General features: G+C 39.1%; 1 protein-coding gene across 1 annotated transcript in view; it reads right to left on the bottom strand.

The window, feature by feature from the left end:
* NKAIN3 (sodium/potassium transporting ATPase interacting 3) overlaps positions 1–21,725 on the bottom strand; it is a 681,284-nt gene that overhangs the window by 9,853 nt on the left and 649,706 nt on the right. The window contains exon 12 of the mRNA XM_068525591.1: positions 18,350–18,410. Coding sequence (XP_068381692.1) covers positions 18,350–18,410 — 61 coding nt within the window. The remainder of the gene's footprint in view (positions 1–18,349; positions 18,411–21,725) is intronic.

Here is a 21,725-nt window from a genome sequence, read left to right as displayed (position 1 = left end):
CTGAAAAATCACAGTTGTTACTGGCTTTAGTGAAAAATGAAGTAACATTAGACTTTAAATAATGTGTTTGTCCTTAGGCATAGAGATATGCCCTTTCCCCCTATATATCAAAAAATATACCTTTTCTTCTTGTTGCCAGAATCCATTTTTTTCCTTAAGAATATTTATTGCGTCATTAGAAAGACCTTTGAGAAGTCACAAAATCTATGTCCTTGCCATCTGTCCTCGCCTTCTGTCCTCAAGTCGTTCCTGACAAATAAGCACCTGCATTTTGTTGGGTCCCCTAATTTTCTTTCCTTTTTTGGCCATGCCACGCGGGCTCTTAGTTTTCCGACCAGGGATCGAACCCATGCCACCAGCATTAGGAGCGCGGAGTCAACCACTGGGCCGCCAGGGAAGTCCCTAAGCACCTGCATTTTGCAGAGGAGGTTTCGGCTTCTCTCTGGTGGTGTGGTACTTGCCTCACAGTCTGTAGAGACTCACTATTTTGGGTAATATTCTTTCTAATTTCTTTCTGTTTTGATCAAAGCCTCAATCTTTCTTTTCCAAACCTAATGTCTACAACTAATCTTAGTTCATTTCTCTTTTTTTTTTTTTTTTGGCATAGTCCATTAAAAATATTAATCAGGTCATACCAAGCTCTGGTTATACTACAGCACTCTAACATTGACAGGTATGTGGGCATATAGGAACACTGAACGCTGTGTCTGTGTGTTTAGGTACACAGCATGCGAATATTATATTATATCCTCCACTCAAGACAGGCATGTGAGTGAACTGTGATTTAGAGAGAGATGAACTAGCTTAGAAGTTCTAGTGAAGTCTTGACCTACTCTGACTTGCTCTATCCTTCCATCTCCACTGAAGGAGGTGAGGTGAAGCTTCACCAGATCACTGTGTAGACATGAGCTTTGGAGACCTCTGGGGCTCACAACAACCAGGTGACAAGGGACCATCTCCAGGTAAATACCCCTGGAGACCAGAGGAGCCTGAGGCCCATCCTTTCCCTACCAAGTCACATAGGTTACCTGGATACAACCTCAAGGAGAGAAGCAGTGAGAGGGGAGTCAATGTGAGACACTAAAAAGATTTTCCCAGAGAGAATGAGCAGTGCCTAAAGGGGCCATTTAGTCAGACTGGATTAAGTTTTTATTAGATTAGATATTTAACCAAATATCAACTCCCTTACCTTGTTGACCAATGGGTGGGAATTTAGAAGAAAGATCACTTGATCAATTAAGATCATTGACTAAAAGTTGAATGATCCTATAATTTATAGGGCACTTTTGGAAGTTAAAGGGGGTGTTAAAATAAACAGAAGTATAAATATATACATTTGTGAATAAAATTATTCAATTGAAAAATTATATTCAAAATAAAATTATTTATAAAAATAAAGATTAAAAATGAATACCTGTATTCATTAAAGCAAAATAAAAAGAAAACTTCTTTACATTTATCGTTTGAACGTTAAAATGGAACATTAACAGAATGATTATTTTTGGTATATGTTCATGTGCTGCCATGAATCTGCTCCTTAGCCCATCTCTGTCTCTAATATACCAAATCACTGATATTTGGGGGGAAAATATATACATAATATAAAGTTTTTTCAATATGGTTTTATTATTTTCATAAATTTATTTACAATCTTATTCAAAATTTCTTTTTATGATTAGTAAATTTGAAATTGTTGATACCTTAATTGACTGTAAATCACAGTATTTTTTTTTACTCTATTTGCTTTATTGTTTGCTGTTTCTCTTCCATATACATCTAGCTCGACATGTATTCACACATACACACACAAATAATATATATACATAATATTTTTCTGAATGATTCAAGAGTAAGTTACTTGCATAAAGGCCTTCACCCCCAAATATTTCAGTGAGCATTTCCTCTAAATAATAATATTCTCTTACATTTACACAGTAGAGTTTTCAACTTCAGGAAATTTAATACTGATACAATATTTTTATCCAAGCAAACAACCATATGCCAATTTTTTAGTTGACCTAATAATTTCCTACGTAGCATTAACTATTTTAACTGTGGAAATATCTTCCGTTTAGGTGCTGCTAAATGCCAAGCAAGTTTGCTAAAGAGAGGACAGGTGCAATATAGTTTAGCCCAAATACCTCCCCAGCACTGTTATTTTACATCCACTCAGCACATCTTTCCTTGCCAAAAATGTTACAAGATACAAAACTTAAATTGTATCTATTTATGATTCTTTGTAGAGCTTCTCACAAATCAACTTCTTTTCATTTTGGTGCAGAATATAAATTTGTCGAATAAAACACAGGAGCTCTGTCAAAAGAGTCTTTTCTCAGGGTAAGAAATTTCAGAAGGAAATTATAAAATTGAAAACTAAATTTTGTATAACATTTAAACGCTAATTTGTCCAGTTTGCTTGCTTTTGTGAGCATAAATTTCAGTGTTTTCCTTTTTTATAAGCTTTCATTTATTGCCATTTACTAAAAGCTTCAAAAGATGATTTGGGAGTGCTTCGTTTGATTTAATAACTTGATTTAATGATTTGATTAAACTCTTTAACTGATCTTGAATGCGGGGCAGCTAAAATGTAGAAGACTCATTTATGAAGTGCTCACAGTCATTGTAGGGAACTTAGATTAATTTACAAAGCAGTTCTTTAAAGGCTGAAATAACCCTACCTCTGACTGATGAAGGGAAGCAAAGAGAGAAAATGTATTCTGTCATCCTGAAGTGGTTTTTGTTTGTTTGTTTGTTCGTTTTCAACATCAACCTCATTACAAAAATATTCTCGGGGAAATGCAAACCAAAACCACAGTGAGACACTACTTTATACCCACTAAAATAGCTATAATAAAAAAAAAATCAGATAATAACAAATGTTGGTAAGGATGTGGAGAAATTGGACACCAGGCACTGCTGGTGGAAATGTAAAATGGTGCAACCACTTTGGAAGACAGTTAGGCAGTTCTTAAAAGGGTAAATCTAGTTACCATATGACCCAGTAGTTCCACTCCTAGGTATATACCCAAGAGAAATGGAAACATACGTCCACACAAAAATTTGTACACAAATGTTTATGACAGCATTATTCATAATATCCAAAAGGTGGAAAAAGTATTGTAGTTTATTTACCCTAATGTGGGTGTGGGTGTGTATATATATAAATTTTGGGAACTAGACAAGACTACCAAAAGAGTAACTATTAAGGAGGAATCATTGAAAAGTAGGTAATTAAGAAAGTGAAAACATCAAGAATCCTTTATGGATGGAACACAGCAATGTGGCCTCTTGACAAGAGAAGCCTGATGTTTCCATATTAGAAAAATAGTTTTTTATGTACACACCAGAGTAGGAAGATAGTTGAAGTAAAGAGGTAAACTGAAATGCAAATGGAGGGCAAGTTTATAGACTCTGAAAGTTTTTTTAAAATGATGCTTTAAAAAATGAAGTTTTGTTTTGTTTTGTTTTTTAAGATGACTTAACAAAATACTTGAAAACAACTCAGTAGGAAAGACCTTCAGCTTTTACGTTTGCAGAAAGGTAGTTATATCACATTGTTAAGAAAGTGAAGCAACTGTGTATTCTAAAAGTCACTGTAATGAGAAAGATGTGAGAAGAAGATGCTGAATTTAAGGAGTTTCTCCAGTAGAAATAAGGAGATGAATTTCAATGAAACCTGGGAAGTAGTAGAAGAGGCATGGATGGGTTTTCAGAAGTATTAGAAAAGGAGGTTTGGAAAAGAAGCATCCACGGAATCTGCAGTCATTACAGTGAGAACACCACATAAGGGTCTTTGCCAGAAGAGTGCCTTGGAAGAGGCGGGGAAGACAGAAGGAGGGGACGGGCACAGCTTGGTGGGTGACCTGCAGGATAATTGAGTTGAGTTCAAGATACTCTGGTTATTAAAGTCTTAAAATGTAGAACAAAAAACTTAGCACAATTAACACCTAGCATCAACGGTGCAGAAAAGCCAGTTATGCAAAGCATTGCCCCCTTCACCTGTTTTCAGAAACTGAGGTGTTACTATAAAAGATCTCTCAGGCAGAGCCTGCAGCCAGGAAACCCCATTGTTTGTAGTCCTTTCAAACGTATTTCCTGTGCCAACTTCCACTTGGAAGAAATGATGTTACTCGGAATGGAATATCTTTGTGGTTACTCACTCTCACCACTGCAAATCCCGGTCAGGGGTTCTCTCCGACCTGGAGGAATTGCAAAGGTGTTCTCGATTTACAGCATCATCTTACTGCACAAATACAGACCTGTTACCACTTGTAAGAGATGCACAACCCACTGCAAGTTTTCTGTTTGACTACAGGAGACTTTCGGTCATCAGTCAAGTTTCCAACAGATAACTCAGTACTACTGACTCAGTGCCTCGCTCAGACATTGCAAACCTGATTGACACCGAAAGCAACACAAGCCATTTCCAGTGAGGAACTCAAGCTATCATTTATGTCCCAGGTTTAACTATTGTATATTCACCAAAGAATGAACCAGAGGGCAGGCCTCCTGTTTCTGATCCAGCTTTGTTGCATGCAGCCTTGTCTCTGAATTGGGAAATGCGGAGATACTGTACCATTGCATTTAGCTCAGAGAAATGAAAAGATTTGGGAAGATGAGGACCAATTAACATATTTATTCTTAACCTACTTCCTGCCCTATCACTGTTCCTGCAAGGTGGTTATGGGACTATTCTAATAAGCATTTATTGTATAGGTGGCCAGCAATAATGTCTTAAGGAAGCACTGCTCAGGACTTTTAAAGAACTCCAATATGGGGACCGTTATGTTGTGATTTACTTGTTCTGTGATATGCATTCATAAGAGAAAAGCTGGGGTAGAGGCTCGACATCAACTGAGTTCACGACGAGGGGCCCTTAAAGGACCTCAGGGAGGATCTTGCAGCACCCCACAGACAATGAGGGCTTTTAGGAGAGACCCGTTATTTCCGAGGTAGCCGGCAACTGAACTCTGCCTGCGTTACTAGGGAATGAGCTAGTTCACAGAATCACTGACTTGCCGCTATCTCCTGTCTGAAGAATCTGAGCTTTCAGAGGGCATGACCCGTGTGTCAAACTGCAGGCCACGGTCGGGCTGCTCACATCACACCGAGGGGTGCCCTGATGGGTCTGCTGGGCCCGGGGAGCCTGAAAGTGCCCGGAAACGCTGCTGATGCCCAGAGGAGCTGGTTGAGGCTGTGCTGCCACCTGCCCCAGATAACTTCAGGAGCCGTCAGAGCCGCTAAAGAGGCAGATGGCACCCCAGGGCAACGTTTGTGGGTGCTCATTATTGTTCGCTTTCTGATGCAGGAAGTTTAAAATCTCCTCCACCTTGCAGAAAGCACAGGAAACGGAAGAAGGGAAGTACGTGGGACCAATGAGATGCTCAGGGAGTTGTCAGCCCCAGCCGGAAGAGCAGAGTCCGCAGTCCCAGAGGCTGCCTTGTCCGGACCAGAGTTTTCCAACATGTTTACCTCTTCCTGCCTGGCAACAGCCATGCAAAATGGACTCTTCTCACTTCATCTAGTCCCCCTCAGGCATAAGTACTGATGTAGCTCATAAAAACGGATATAGCTCAATGACCTGATGGCAGTTTGGCCTGGAAAACACTGAGAGCCGTCACTGGGAGAGTCTGGAGGGTCTGGAAGCAACCCTCGGTCTGTCTGGGAGTCCAAGCCCCTCCTCATCCTGGGCGGATGTAAGGACGTCCCAAATGGTGTGTGGGCAAGTGTAATTTAAGGTGGCCAGTTCCAAGAGCCTTATTCCAAAATGTGTGTGTCCTGAGAAGGTACCTGTGGCTATTCTGGTCCTGGGTTCTCTCACCCTCTTCCACAATTGTCTTCTTTCCACTTTACTGAAAGGCATCCATCTCAACCATCTGAATAGGCACTTATCCTTGTGCACTACTCAGAAGTAAAAGCCCCTAGTGCACTAAACAAAATGACAGTTTTAATTTCTTGTGATGGGTGACAAAGTAATGGCTACTGATGACAAGGTAGGTAGTTTCCAATTTTTGCTTCCAAAATAATTGAAGGAGAACATAACCTATTTATCAGTTGTAGTACTTTAAAAATAATTTTTGATAATGGATCAGTATGTATTGTACTTTTTGACATATATTTCAGCTACTTTATCTATAATTTCATTCCTTCCCATTTGTCCTATCTCTTTTCCTCCTTTATTTTTTCTCTTTTGTATTTATCACTCTTTACCATGCTGTATTATACATTTTATTTTAAAAAAAATCTTATTTGATGTCTGACCCCTTCATCACAATTTAAGTTTTATGAGACAAGAATTTTGGTCTGATTTTGTCTGATTTTGTTCAGTTCTATATCCCCAGCACCTAGAACAGTGCCTGGTACAAGATAAGCCCTCAAAACTATTTGGGGAAAGAAGGCATTAAAACAATTGAGTGACATTGCTGTAATCAATTTCCTCCCATTCTCATTTTTTTTTTCTGTGAAAGTACCTGTGGTAGCCTATTGCATTCCAGCAAAACTAATTGAAATAAAACCACTCTGCCCATTTTATTAAGAGGTACCCTTCCAATAAATATTTCATTTTATGTTTAAGACTTGTTCATCAATATCTGCAATACATTTATGTTTGCTCAATCACGTTGGTAGACAATAATTGCAATTATTGCAATTGCATCTAAAGAAGAACTTTAACACTTAAAATCTGGTCACAGGAAAATATTAAATTTTTATTCATAGGAATAAATCTAAAAATTTTGCAAGTTCTCTGCACTGAATACAACCAAATATCTTGACGGAAATTAAAGATGTCTTAAACAAATGGAAGAATATAAAACATTCATGGATTGTGAAACTCAATATTGTAAAGATACCAGTTAATTTGTGGATCAGTTAATCTGGATTCAAAGCAATCTCAGTAAAAAAATTTCAGCAGTTTAATCAAAATGCTGATTCTAAAATGTATGTAGGGCTTCCCTGGTGGCGCAGTGGTTGGGAGTCTGCCTGCCAATGCAGAGGACACGGGTTCGAGCCCTGGTCTGGGAGGATCCCACATGCCGCGGAGCAACTGGGCCCGTGAGCCACAATTACTGAGCCTGCGCGTCTGGAGCCTGTGCTCCGCAACAAGAGAGGCCGCGACAGTGAGAGGCCCGCGCACCGCGATGAAGAGTGGCCCCAGCTTGCCGCAACTAGAGAAAGCCCTCGCACAGAAACGAAGACCCAACACAGCCATAAATAAATAAATAAATAAATAAAATTTAAAAATAAAATAAAATAAAATAAAATAAAATGTATGTAAAAAGGCAAAGACCGAAGATTAGTTAATAATCTTGAAGAACAAACTGTGAAATTTCCTAATTAAGATTTAAGATTGATAACTGGACTACACAAACTAAGAATTTTTGTACACTAAAAGGCAACATTGAGAATGAAATTTCAATCTATAAACAATTTTTCATTGCAGAAATGTAAGGGTAGACTAAAAAAAACCTTTTAGAAACAAAGATATAACATTAGGACAGAAGTTTATGGGTGAAGAGGAACGGAAGTACCAGTTCAAAAGAAAATGGAACAATTTAAAATTTCAACTATTAATTAATGCTTGTTTAGGTATTTTTAAAATGGATAATTAAGGATATTAAATTGCTATGACATCGAGATTACATGGGATACGTTCAAGAGTAATGCCTCAGTTTTATTATTAAATACTGTAGTGATTTTGTAACGGGTCAACGTATCTAAGCTGGAATTGCGTTGTTTCCTGACTTCCCCTCTCTCTATGGGTCTGAGTCAGGGTTGGCTACACGAGACATTAGTGTGAGACGTGGAAGACCGACGTGAAGCAACAGTTATCATGCTCAGGAAGGTGGTCAAGGGCCCAGGCCCCTCTGGACTTGTCCACGGAGTGAGGAGAGCCAAGATCAAGACATGTTTGACAACTGAGACCGCGATAGGACCCTTGCACAGCTCAGTGGATGCCGGCAGGAAAGATGGGAAAAGACAGGGCTGCCCAGCCCTGCCCCTGACAGCCGGCATCAGCACATCCACCTTCACCTCAGAATCAGTCCTGGGAGGAGGACAGCCTTCCCTGCACCGACACCTGACGCGGCTGAGAAATCAGTGAAGTGGCTGAGGTTTCCTGGAAGTGACCACCGTGACAAGAAATGCTAAATCTCGTTTTGGGAAAGTAAGGGAAGGTGCATTTTTGCTTCTTAAAGATCATACCCACAACATTTGCCAAATCATATTCGGTTACATTTTATTGAACCAGACTTTAATCGTGACAGATTATTAATCAGAATTTCATCGTATAGCCATACAGAACAGCTATTAAAGGTCAACAGTTTTTTTGGGGGGGGGCATTGTTTTCACAGTTGTGTAGTATTTGAATCGCATCCTAAAATTTTGTTATTCTAATGATAATCTTCACATATTGAGTACCTGCTAACAAGACACTTGACTTGGAGCAAGACCGCTGGGTGTGTTACATACGCCTCTCCACATCCAATTAAATGTTACTGGGCTAGCCCGTTATTTTTCTTACATCGTGCTAGTAATTTATATTCTTACTCAATATTTAAATATGAATGCTTTAGTTTTAATCTAGTGAGTGCCCAATGTATCTTTCTTTACCTATTTATGAAGAATTTCGTTGTTATCCTTGTTGGCACAGCTGGGGGTTTGAAAGCATACGGATTTTGGTCCCTGAAACATCTGGATCAAACATTAGTTCCACTTCTTGCAGGCTGTGAGCTGGGAAAACTCTCGGTGTACTCGTCTGTACAATGAAGACAATGGCTGCCTGCCAGGGTGTGGACGCCCCAGGGGAGATAAAAGCCGCGGAGCGCGTGCAGCAGACCGCAGGCTGCTATTGATTTATTCACACATTTATCTTATTCCGATGACACATTCCCATCAACTACTGATTCCCAAAATTTCAAAACCTTTGTTTAGCTTAGGATAACAATGGTTTGTGAGAATTCCAGCAGTCTATTTCCCCCTTCCCCAGAAGAGCATCTGTCCTTGGGGAACTTGTATTGAGCTTGCGTCTAGTCTGATTTTCTCATATTTGGAAAGAGTAGCTAGTCTGGAGGAGGGAGGATTGATTAGTCCATCACGTTTTGAAGGCTGAGGTTTCACCATCTCTGAGTGTTTTTTATTCTGGAAAGTTAAGCTTCCCCGTATAAGGACATGGCAAGGAAGAAAGTAAAGCTCAAGGGAGGCAGGATTTTCAGAGTTCAGGGTCACGTGGGATTGTGGCTCTCCCTCTGTCCAGGGCTGGTGCTGGGCACTCCCTGAGCACGTGTCCAGCCCATGTGACCCGCCCAGTGCACCCGTGACCCGCCTGAGTGCACACGGGACACCTTTTTTTTTTTTTTTGGCTGCGTTGGGTCTTTGTTGCTGCGCGGGCTTTCTCTAGTTGCGGCGAGCGGGGGCTGCTCTTCATTGTGGTGCGCGGGCTTCTCACTGCAGTGGCTTCTCTTGTGGAGCACGGGCTCTAGGCACGTGGGCTTCAGTAGTTGTGGCTCGGGGGCTCAGTAGTTGTGGGCGCACGGGCTTAGTTGCTCCGCGGCATGTGGGATCTTCCTGGACCAGGGCTTGAACCCGTGTGCCCTGCATTAGCAGGCAGATTCTCAACGACTGCGCCACCAGGGAAGTCTGCACACGTGACACTCTTGATCACCATTTTTTTAAGCTTTTAACTGGCATTGTTTTTATTCTCTTGTCCTTTCCCCCCACAGTAGCACAAATACTGAGGGAAGATCTCTCTCTTTTTTTCTTGGCATTTCAAGTCACTCCGTGGGATTCTTTGTAGGTAATATATCCCTTTTATGCAAAGTGCACAGAGTGACTTTTTCCTAATGCTTTCAGTGTTATTCCTTTAGATGCAGGGATGCACTTATTCTAGTTATTCTGTAAGGATCCCATGGACCATCTCTAGTATTTCGTCTTTGACTCTTGCAAGGGGGAACCTGGTTATAGTGTCCCTACAGGGTCCTTTGATAAGAAAGCATCTGCCACCGTGGCTTCTTTCCTCACTCTTAGTTGCTAGAGTTGTATCACCTTTATAAAGATGCCTCTGACATACCAGCTCCCACCATCCTACTTCCTCAATACACACATACACTTTTTAGTTTTGATTTTCTCATATTCAGAAAGAAAGGAGCTAGGTTCTCTTTTTTTTCTTTCTTTCTTATTTGCATTTTCATCTTTAACAGTGTATTTTCTATTCCCTTTAAAGTTACTCAGCTTTTTTAAAGCGACACAAATTGTGCTATTTTCCTGTTGTAGACATACTCTTAACCCTTTGGTTAATCTGCGTCAGTAATTGGGTGAAACGGCTGCTTACTCTTATCAACTACAATTTGGCTTTCCTGAAGTCTCTTTCAGAGTTTTTGTAATTTTTCAATTACTATCTGCTCAGAATCACTGGTGGCTTTGTGTCACTACTGCTGGGCTCATTCAGAGGAACATTTTATTCTAGAGAAAACAAGATTTTAAAAAATTCTGAAAACACCTCCCTTTTCTATTTTTGGAGCTCCCTTTTCATTTTTATTTGGCTGCATTTCCAGCTTTTGTTTCTCTCATGGGTCCAGATCTCTGGAAGCAGATGTTCCCATAATCAGTGCTGACAGTTTCTTCCCACTTTAAAATTTTCTAAGAGTAGATAATATTTAAATAACGGCATAATGAATTTCTAAAATCTCTTTGGGGTCAATAAAGCAGAATGGAATGGCTGAGAGGAAAAATATTGCTTAAAAAGGTAAGGGCTAAAAACTGTTCTAAGAATCTGTCTAAACAGATATAATTTTTCCCTTATGTAATACATTTTTTCTCAGTCATCCAATTTTTCCCCAATATATTTTTATCATTCTCATTTAAATCTGGCTAATGTTCTACTTTGCCCGATAAATCAAGTGACAAATACTTGTTGACTTTGAAGTCTCTCTATAATTCACTTTTACTGTCTGCTTCTACAATTTTGAACATTTCCCCTTTGAATATTCTTTTCTCTTTTTTTAAAATAGCCTCTATTATTACTTTTGTTTTTCCCATTTCTAGGACAGACTCCATCGCAAAAATGCCATTTCTTCTGAGACTGTTTTATAAATTCTTTTCTCTTTCTATGAATTACTGTTCAAAGAAAATTGGATCTGATCATATTCTTCCCAAGATTAAATCCATTCACTGATTGCACGTCATCTAGCAGAGTATCCCAGCTGGAGAGACCTGAGTAGGGCGTGGGTGTGCATGTACACACTTGCTGAGCAAGACTTGGGGTAGCTAGCCCTTTGGGGTGGTCATTTATTGCTCGGAAAAAGTAATTTATTTATCACAGAGTGCCTTATAAATGTTATCTTTCTCTATAAGTGCCAAGATATAAAATAGGTTGGGACTCACTGGTGTTAAGACAGAATCCAAGGTCCCTGAAAGACTGACCCCGCTGTTCACTTAGTGAACTGAACATGCCCCACTACTCATCACTTCCCGAGTATCCCATGGTTTTCCCAAGCTTTTTTGACATACTTTTGCCAGTATTTAAAATGCATTTCCTTTGTTCCCTTCCTCATGATGTAATATTCTTCATATAAGACCATGTGCTCATGCTCTGAGCAGCCATGCCTGGTGCCCTGACACACAGTTAACCTCTGCTTATCTTTTTTGTGCTTCTGATTCACTTTATACAGACCATTATCTGCACTTTACTCTTCCATAATGATTTACATGCCTTGCTCACTTATTAGAATGTAAGGTCTCCTGGGAAAGGGACCAAGTCTTATTCATTTCTGTATCCTTGTGGGTCTAATACACAGAAGTCTTTCAATAACTTTCTTGAATGGATGAATCAAATCAATACAGGATTAGCTATTTAGCTATTTAAGCTTGTTTAAAGCCCTAAAATTAATCAATAATATGCTGGAACTGGACTATACTTTTGGATCCGGACAGGTCAATGACCTCAGACAAGAAGAGATTTGGGAGAAATGCTAAATCCAATCAAGCATTTAAATATCTACAAGAATTGGCAACCTACCTGGAATATAGAAAGAACACAGAATTCCATCAGGAGCTATGGTTAAAAGAAGTCAGTGTAATGTCAACAAAGCATCTGAGTCACGTGGGAAGACATTAAAACGTTTTAAAGGGTTAGTGAGTATAAAACCAAGCAGAAAGAGACTCCTAATCGGAGTAAAGTCTTGTGTCTACTCAACTCTAACGTCATCTGGGTCCTGATGCTGTGGGCTGCTGAATTAATCACATTTGAAGGGTATGGAATGAGATCTCCTCTTATTCCACCAACTATTTCAAAAAGCTCTGAAAATCCATCAGTGGAAAGTGAGAATCCCCTTGGAATTGAGGTCCTGCTTCCCAGCTGGAAATCCCTTAACATACAGCAAACTCAAATTGCTTGAGATGCTTATTTGTTGGAGAAATAAATTTGAATATTTATTTCAACATTTATTCAACACTGTGGCTCCATCATTTTAAACATGTGGCTTCCAAAGCTTCTATGCTGGTCTGTATCCAACAGGCAGAAACGGGAAGAGCATGGAGAACCACATGTGGAAGTGACGTGGGTGTTAGGCCTGGAAGTGGGCGTGTTCCTTCGGCTCACATTCCATGATCTGGAACTCAATGTCACGGGACACCTAACTGCAGGGAGCCTGGGAGATGCAGCCCAGCTGTGTGCCGGAAAAAGAAAGGATGCCCACCATGGAGTTAATTAACACATCCATTACGGAGACAGACTGTCTTGTTAACCAGCCCAGGACTGGAATCCTCTCCGAACTAGAGCACTGTAGTTAGAACTCTTATTCTGTGCGGCCTGACCTTCCCATGTGTGGGGCTGGCTTAGGTCTCCACCCTGTTGGTCCCAACTTTTTGACCGTACGTCTGTCCCCTTGGCCGTATTTTGCATTTGAGTTCACTCTATGGTGCATCTATCGTCCAAGTCTCTGTTGCCTCCCTGATGTCTTGTCCAGGAGTCCATAAACTCAAGCTCTTGCTCTAATGTGGTATAGTGGAGCTTTACTCCATCTCCCTATATCTTTTTTTCTTTTTAAAGATTTTTTGATGTGGACCATTTTTAAAGTCTTTATTGAATTTGTTACAATATTGCATCTGTTTTACATTTTGGCTTTTTGGCCCCGAGGCATGTGGGATCCTAGCTCCCCGATCAGGGATCTAACCCACACCCCCTGCATTGGAAGGCCAAGTCCTAACCACTGGACTGCCAGGGAAGTCCCCATCTCCCTATATCTTGACCTTCAAAATTACTAAAAATCCATCTGATTATGCTAAAGAGATGCAGGACCTCCATTTGTTAAACATAAATATTTGTAAGTTGGATGAAGGTGGTCAAAAGGTACAAACTTCGAGTTATAAGATAAATATAATAAATACTAAGGGTGTAATAACAACATGATTAATATAATTAACACTGCTGTATGTTTTATACGAAAGTTAAGAGAATAAATTCTAAGAGTTCTCATCACAAGGAAAACTATTTTTTTCTTTTATTTTGTTTCTACATGTGATGATGGATGGTCACTAAACTTTTTGTGGTAATCATTTCATGACGTATGTAAGTCAAATCATTATGCTGTACACCTTAAACTTATACAGTACTGTATGTCAATTATATCTCAATGAAACTGGAAGAAAAAAATTGTAAATGTACCGAGCATCTCACTAAATTCTGAACATAATCCTAACACTTCATCAAATTTGAGAACCTTGTAGTTTTGAAATCCATTTTGAAAAATGAGTTGCTGGGCCAAGAGAATTTACTTAATAAAATAAACTCAACAATCATTTAAAAAATATTTTTATTATTTTATTTTTGGCCACGAGGCATGGCTTGCAGGATTGCAGGGTCTTAGTTCCCCAACCGGGGATCGAATCTGGGCCCCTGGCAGTGAGGGCACTGAGTCCTAACCACTGGACCACCAGGGAGTTCCCTCAACAATCACTTTTTTTATTAGATGCTATGTGCAAGGCATTTTCTAGGCTCTAGAGTTATATCTGGGAACATAAAGATTCTGACCGCAGAGATTTTGTATTCTAGTAGAAAGGTTAGGCAGTAATTTTGTAGCTATTTGGCAGAGTGATGGGGACATGCTTCAGGCTCTAAATCTAAGCTGTGGTGAGGATAGCTGCAACTCACCAGATTGTTACCAAAAGAAATTTATACTCTCTGAGAACCAGTAGATTCTTTGGCTTATTGGACCAGTACTATGACTCCTTTGAAATATTGACTGTGACCACGGGATCATCCTTATCCGGGTCTCATGTATTTCTCCATCCTTGACTCTCACACATTTCTCCTGTCCCTCCACCCTTGTATGGTCAGGCCACCCAAGATGGCTGTTCTCTGGCTCTCTGTACATCCCCTGCTGGACCAGTCCCTGCTTCACCTACACCCTACCCACACGACTGACCTTCCCTCTTAATCATACAGCCTAATCAGTAAATGCCTATGTACTTGCCCCGGACCCCTGTTAGTAATTGTTCTAATCTTTATATCAAAATGTCTCCACTATGTTAGTTTATCAAAGGGGCAGTGAGGGGCGTGCTTTTCTGCTGTTTTCCCTGGTAACCAATGAGCCAACCTGACAGTGGGGTGTCGCTCCAAGTCCCTTTCTGCTTCAGATGTGTAAGATCCCCCATTCATGAAACCATTGATGTCTCTGTTGCTGACTCTGGGCTCTTTCTTCCGTCTTGAGGCTGGGCCTCCAGGGGTCAGATGGTTGTATAAAGAGCTGTTTTGAGATTTTCCATGTAAAATGCTGAACCCACATCTGGGGAGTTCATTTTCTTTTCAAAAACTAATGCTTAGGATTTTCGATGTACATTTCTCCTGCCAATCAACATAGACAGCCCAGGCTGGCCTTGTGAGCCCGACAGATGTCCCATTCGCAGCGTGCAACCTCATAGCAGAAGAGGTAGTGCTAGCAAGAGCTCCTCTGAAAAAGCCTGGCAATATTTATACAAATTAATACATTTTTCAGCATTTTTTGCCTCCCCTCCACACTTCCTTGGATTAAAAACGTTCTTTTTAGTAAATCTGACAAGGCACTAACAAGCCCACAAGTTCATTTCAGCAGTAGATGGTTCACACACAAGATGTTGACTTTTTTTTTATGGTTATTTTTAATTTTTTTTTTAACATCTTTATTGGAGTATAATTGCTTTACAGTGATGCGTTATTTTCTGCTGTATAACAAAGTGAATCAGCTAAACATATATCCCCATACCTCCTCCCTCTTGCGTCTCCCTCCCACCCTCCCTATCCCACCCCTCTAGGTGGACACAAAGCACCGAGCTGATCTCCCTGTGCTATGCGGCTGCTTCCCACTAGCTATGTATTTTACATTTGGTAGTGTATATATGTCCATGCCACTCTCTCACTTCATCCCAGCTTACCCTTCCCCCTCCCCGTGTCCTCAAGTCCATTCTCTATGTTGATATGTTTTTACGACTACAGGTTCCAAATATCCTGGTCTCAACAAAAGTGTTCACAGAGATTGATAGATTTTAAAAAAGGAAATAAAAAATGAAACAGATATAAATAGGCTTTTTCATTAGAATGAATGATGAAAAGTATTGACCCTACCTAGCAGTACTCTTGCTTTTGTGAGCTTTTTATTTCATTGTCTTTGACCTGCAATCATAGTCTTTATACGAAATGGCTAAACAGGCTGAAAGGTAACTAAGAAGATGGGTGGCTGGAAATAAATGTTTCCTCAAGCATTTATTACCCTTCAGAAATGTCCATCAGCTGAAATGTTACGCCCATAGAACCACTTAAGCAGTGCAGAGGAGAAAAGCGGGTAGTTATTAATTTTTAAGGCTGGCTGACAGCTTTCAGTCCAAGAAAGGCTTAACTTTGCATTTTGAATAAGGCAGAGATTTTCATTAGTTAGAATAGAAATTGAAATGATAAATGATATATTGTCTGCCAAAATACTGTGACATTACATTATCTACTTGCAGTTACCTTTCAGAAGAAGCTTTCCAGAAGCATACTTAGATAAACTGGAAGGCTACCAGTATTGTTTTCTTATTTTATGTTTAAATTTTGGAAACACAATTCAAAGGACACGTCTTCTCGACTGTGGGTTGGTAAGGGCAGTTCATTGTTGCACCCGAAACCTAAGTGTTGGCACAAATTGTACTAGTCTATGAGGTCATTGCAATTGGTTTCAGACATTTCTTTTTGCTCACATCTGCCTTCTGAAGACGCTAGGACAATTTAATTAAAATTGCACTTTGATTCCTACTTCTTCCAATAAAAAATATAAAATTACCCTCACTTGAGAACTATCAGACTAAAAGGTTTGTGATTGCTTTCTATTGTCACCTTGCTCCCTGCCGATTATCATGTCAGGTTGGTCTAGGGCATGTTTCCTTTGTTTTGAGCACCCAAGACCCTTTTGGCTCTAAGTATTATTTGAATTGATGGTAATATAACTACTTTATACAGAGGTCTCTTGGTAACTTAATGTAGGGCCCTAATAACAAACAGTACAATTAAACCATTAATAGAATAGGCTGCTAGCAGGTGCTCCAATGTTGGTTTGATGGGCATTAGAATAGCTGATTCAGAGGTTTCTATAGAGAAACTTAAGCTAAAGACTCTAAGATCAATAAAACTATGATATCTGCCAGTAGCAATCTGATCCATATACACTGACATTATTTCTCTAAAAAAGGCTGATAGAAGGTCAAAAATCTTTTACCCAATTTAGATGAGCCTTTTATTTTGCATGACATTTTGCATTTCCAAGTTTTGCTTAAAATCACAAGCTTCAGGGAAAAGCCCTTTATATATTTATTCTACTAGATAAAAGAAGATTATTGATTAATCTACCTGTCCTCACACAATAAGGCGGGGATGAAGCATTAGCATCATTTGAGAACCTCTAATCAGTTCAGTGAGGAGAAGAAAGAGGACCATTTTGGTACCTACTCAAAAGTACTTTATAAGGTATTCAGCTGGGATTTAGCAATCAGTGTATCATTTTTGGGGAAGTATTTATTCAGCACCAATTCTAATAATTTTTTTTTAGTTTTCAATTCCAGTTAAAATTGTTCTTGCTCAACCGGTTGTTCTTTGGCTGTCCCGCTCTCTTAGCTGTGAGTTGGAAGCATGCTGCTGATGTTCTGTACATGAACTTTGTCAGATTGTGGAACTACTAATGGAACACCTGAAAATGTACTTCTTGAAGTTAACCTCATAGTCAAAAGTATTGTCATTACAACAGCACTTTTGAAATGTCAGAAACTTTCCAGCTCATCTAGCATTAAACAACAAAACAAAACGAAACAAAGCCCCAAGCAAGCACAAAAGAGATGATGTGGTACGTTTGTGTGTTTTCACTGCCTGATGAGTTTAATCTCAAGGTCTAAGATTTCTTCCAGTTGGTTAAATAAATCGTCATTGTTAACTGGATTCCAGTTCATACAGCAAGCACTGTACCTGTTTGGTGGCAAGCACTCATCAGACCCTTTTGGAGTTGTGTTCTAGAAAGAAGTTGTAATGGCTAGCTAGACACTTCCCCTCATTTTTTTTAAGAGTCAACTTTGCAACCCAGAGAGTATCTTCAGCGGTATAACCAAATCCCCGGGATGGTTGGGTATGATTTGTTTATCTAATAATTTATTATTTTTTTTTAATTAAAATTTTCTTTGGTATTACATAAGCCCATAATGGAGTGGTGCCAAGAAGTGCCTTAGACATTAGCAGGCGCTCCATAAATGCCACTCGTTAACCTATGTTGCTCAATCTCTACCCACATAACTTTGGGTAATATGTCTTTTTTTCTAGTGTTCCGCTAAAATGTGACCACTTGGCTTTTTATCGTTCCATTAATTCTTTTTCAGCATCTCGCTCTCTTTTTTTTTACATCTTGCATTGAAGGTTGTCATGTTTAGTTTTCTCAGAGTAGTTTATGTATGTGTAGGTCTTGGTAGACTGTGTTATTGTATTGATGTTATTGCTATCAGTCAGATTTCAAAATTCTGCAGCCAGCATACTTACAATTGGTGAGGGATGAAACAACCCCAATTTTCTACTCAGAGAAACGTTTAGGTCCCTGATGAAAAGTTACTAAAATGATACAACAGTCATCGGTAGGTGTCCCTGTCTCTGAGCATGCTCCCACATGACTTGGTTTGAGAGTTTCAATACTTAGTGCCATCTTGTTTGTGTGCAGTATAGTTTGTAAATGTTTGATTGTAACTTTACTATGCTGATTTTAATCATTTAAAATTCCAAATATAAAAGATTTCATGGTCCTGTAATGATAAGTTTTGGAAGCTATATCTCAGATAAAATAAACCCACAGGTAGGTAGAATAATACTTACAGGTGTCCTCTTCTTCCATGAAAATACTGATCACATAACAGGCATACACAAAACCAACCAACTGCAAAGGAGAAAAAAAAATCTTAAAAATCTAGGACAGATGTCCATAATTAAAAAGCCTAGGTAACCAATAGATAAAGAATACACAGTATTATCATCTATGAATTCGTAATAGCAAAAAATCTTAAATGCTATTTAAATGTTTTAAAATAATAGCCGTGATTTTAAAGAACCTTTTCATTTCTACTTAGGTTTAATAGCTTTCTAAAGTAGTACACAGAAATGGGAAAAAAATTGCAGATATTTCACTTAGAGTTTGATTTGGGATTTACAGTTCTTATATTGTAAAATCACCACAGATTATTCAGAACATCTATTTTTAAGTTTTGACTATTTGTAGAGCAATTTGTAGCAACTCTCATTATTACTACAACTATTTTAATGTTTAATTACCACAAAGGGAATCAAAATATGTTCATTGTAAATTAAATACCAATCATTTACTTAATTGTGGAAAATGCTCTGAGAATGTAGATTCTGTTTGAATACTAAATTGTTTTGTTAATTATACACTGCCAGCCACAAACACCAGATATATTGTTCTTCTTTCTTGACTGTTCCTCCTTTGTTTCTGCATCCCCTCCCTTCCCTAATTAGTAACTATTTGAATCTGTCCTTTGGAACTCAGGGAATGTTTAAGAGACTGGAACCTTTTTCCCACTAAGAAACAGGGACACGAAAAGGCTTTTGTACCCAAGGGGTCCCCACAGGGTCCTGCTTGGTTTCAAGGGCAGGGATGTGTATGTGCGCCCATAGTCCAGGGGTAAGGCCTTCTGAAGAGAGCTGGCTGTGCTCTTCTGGAGCAGGACCTACCCAAGAGAACAATATTACTTTGAGTTCTTCTGCAGCCATGTCATACGCGGGGGCTCCTGTTCCCTCATGGGATATTGCTAGTACTTTAGTAACACATGAAGTCCTAACGTGTAGTCCTGGTGAGGCTACCAGAGTCAAGCCACACGTTAGATATTGTTAAAGGCTGGTTTTTCTTAGGTTTTTAGAAAATAGATAGATAGACAGATAGATAGATAGAAAGAAGAAATAGGAGTAATATTTTCTCCTTATGCTCCCATGGATTATCTTGTTCATTCCTTTTAATACATGTGTTCTACTTTGGATTCCTTTATGTACCTCATTAGATGAATATGACCTACTGTGGAGAATGACTTTGAAGATGACCCTTTTGCTTGAAGAGCAGTGCAATGAGTTCAGCTGACATGAGTCCTAGTGACAGAAACAGGCAGATCAGATATCTTTTGAACCCTAAAGAGCTAGACCAAGTGACAGCCAAACAAATCAAGAGTTTCTTTGTATGCAGTGTGAGTAGGATGGCGGATACTTTGGGTCTCTTCTACTCACTTTGCAAGGAGAAGGGTAGTAGAAGAATGGATGAATCATGTTACAATAGAAAAATTTCTGAACTAGTTTTGTTACTTTTGTTACAGACCAACATTTAGATGCTGCATTGTTTACCTTGGACGTTGCTTATTGAATAGTTAGGCCACAGATGCTTGATAGCTTACGTAGTCCAATAATTTTTCCCCTACAGCAAATTCAGGTAAGTTAAATCTCACAAATCATTGTTCTTCCATCTAAGTAGGTGAAAGATAAGCAAACTGTTTTGATTGAGTGCTGTAGGACTTTTCTAGTATAAAGCTAAGGCCTGCACGATAGCTCAATACTACAATGAATATTATTTTTCTGCTTTCCTAATAGACTATACATCTCTACAAAAAAATCTATTTACACCTTTATGCTGATTTGAAGTAGAATAAATTATTATTTTGTCTTCATTGATAACTTTTGAGATGATAATGGTGTCTAAACTGTATATTAGCACATTATTAGCCTCTTTGGCAGGGAACATATTTGGTGTCTTCTAACATTAGCTCATTCCATTTGGTATGCTGGGTCCATCGGCATTTACTGGTTGGTTCATTGGCATTTACTGGAAGAAAGGCCAGAGGATTGATGAGAAGGGTCCTTGAGAGCAAACTCAGTGAACTCAATGCTAAAACACTGTTTTCATACATCAATATGTAGAGTTAATTTGATGGGGTTGAAAAAAATCCCATCCTGATAGAGAGATTTTAACTTGAAAATGAAGTCTACCCCACCCTTCTCTGGTTTGCCTTCCAGCTGTTACAAGACACCTGGAAAATAGTAACTGCTAATGACTGTTCCATAAATTGCTTTGTTACATATTTATACATTTAAAGGAACAACCTCTAGGGACTAAGCAACCTCTAGGGACTCTTTTTAATACAAAATAAAAACTTATTTTTTTGCAAGAAACTTTTTAATGATTCTAATACAAGTTTCCTTCCAGGCTAAACAAAAAGGGGTTGACCAGATGGCTAACACTGAAGAACAAATGCAAGTTATTTAGTCTTGATTCCATCAATTGAGTAAGTGCAGTTGAAATTTAGGGAGACGTTTGGGGTTAGGATGAGACATTGAGCAAGTTAGAAAGACTGCATAAGAAGATGATTATAGATGTACTTTTATAAAGGCAAAAGGAGCAAACTCAACTGAATAATTTTTCAAATAAATTTTTCAAAAAAATGTTTTTACTTAAGTTTTATTTAGTTTGTATTTCTTCCCTGTGTTTTAGGACCATGGATTATTTTAAAATTATTGGGTTAACTGTGTTTCTGAAAAGATTGTCTATATACTGAAGATAATTCATCGATAGATTTATTTCTCTTTTTCCAAATGAGTCTTTTTTTTTCATAAATTTATTTATTTATTTATTTATTTATGGCTGCGTTGGGTCTTTGTTGCTGCGCGTGGGCTTTTCTCTAGTTGTGGTGAGCCGGGGCCACCCTTCATTGCGGTGCATGGGCTTCTCATTGCGGTGGCATCTCTTGTTGCAGAGCACGGGCTCTAGGCACACAGGCCTCAGTAGCTGTGGCTCGTGGGCTACAGAGTGCAGGCTCAGTAGTTGTGGCTTATGGGCCTAGTTGCTCTGCGGCATGTGGGATCCTCCCGGACCAGGGCTCGAACCTGTGTCCCCTGCATTGGCAGGCAGATTCTCAGCCACTGCGCCAACAGGGAAGCCCCCAAATGAGTCTTCTGACAAATAGAAAGTAAGATCAGCCTCTTAGTTATAGTGATACCACACTATCCTTCCCTATTCAGTGAATTATTTTTTATTAATGAAATGTGAGAACACCCAGTTTTTAAAGAACAGAGCAATGCATAGCAACAGAAAATTTGTCATCTCCAATTGTTTACTAATGGATCTTAATAATATCTTGAGAGATGTAAAGAAAGGAATTTTGGCTAAGTAATTGAAATATGCAATACCATTAACCGG

This window comes from Eschrichtius robustus, chromosome 17 (genome assembly GCF_028021215.1).
Source record: "Eschrichtius robustus isolate mEscRob2 chromosome 17, mEscRob2.pri, whole genome shotgun sequence".
Taxonomy (NCBI): domain Eukaryota; kingdom Metazoa; phylum Chordata; class Mammalia; order Artiodactyla; family Eschrichtiidae; genus Eschrichtius; species Eschrichtius robustus.
Note: the sequence above shows the minus strand (reverse complement) of the source record. Positions and strands in the feature narration are given on the sequence as shown.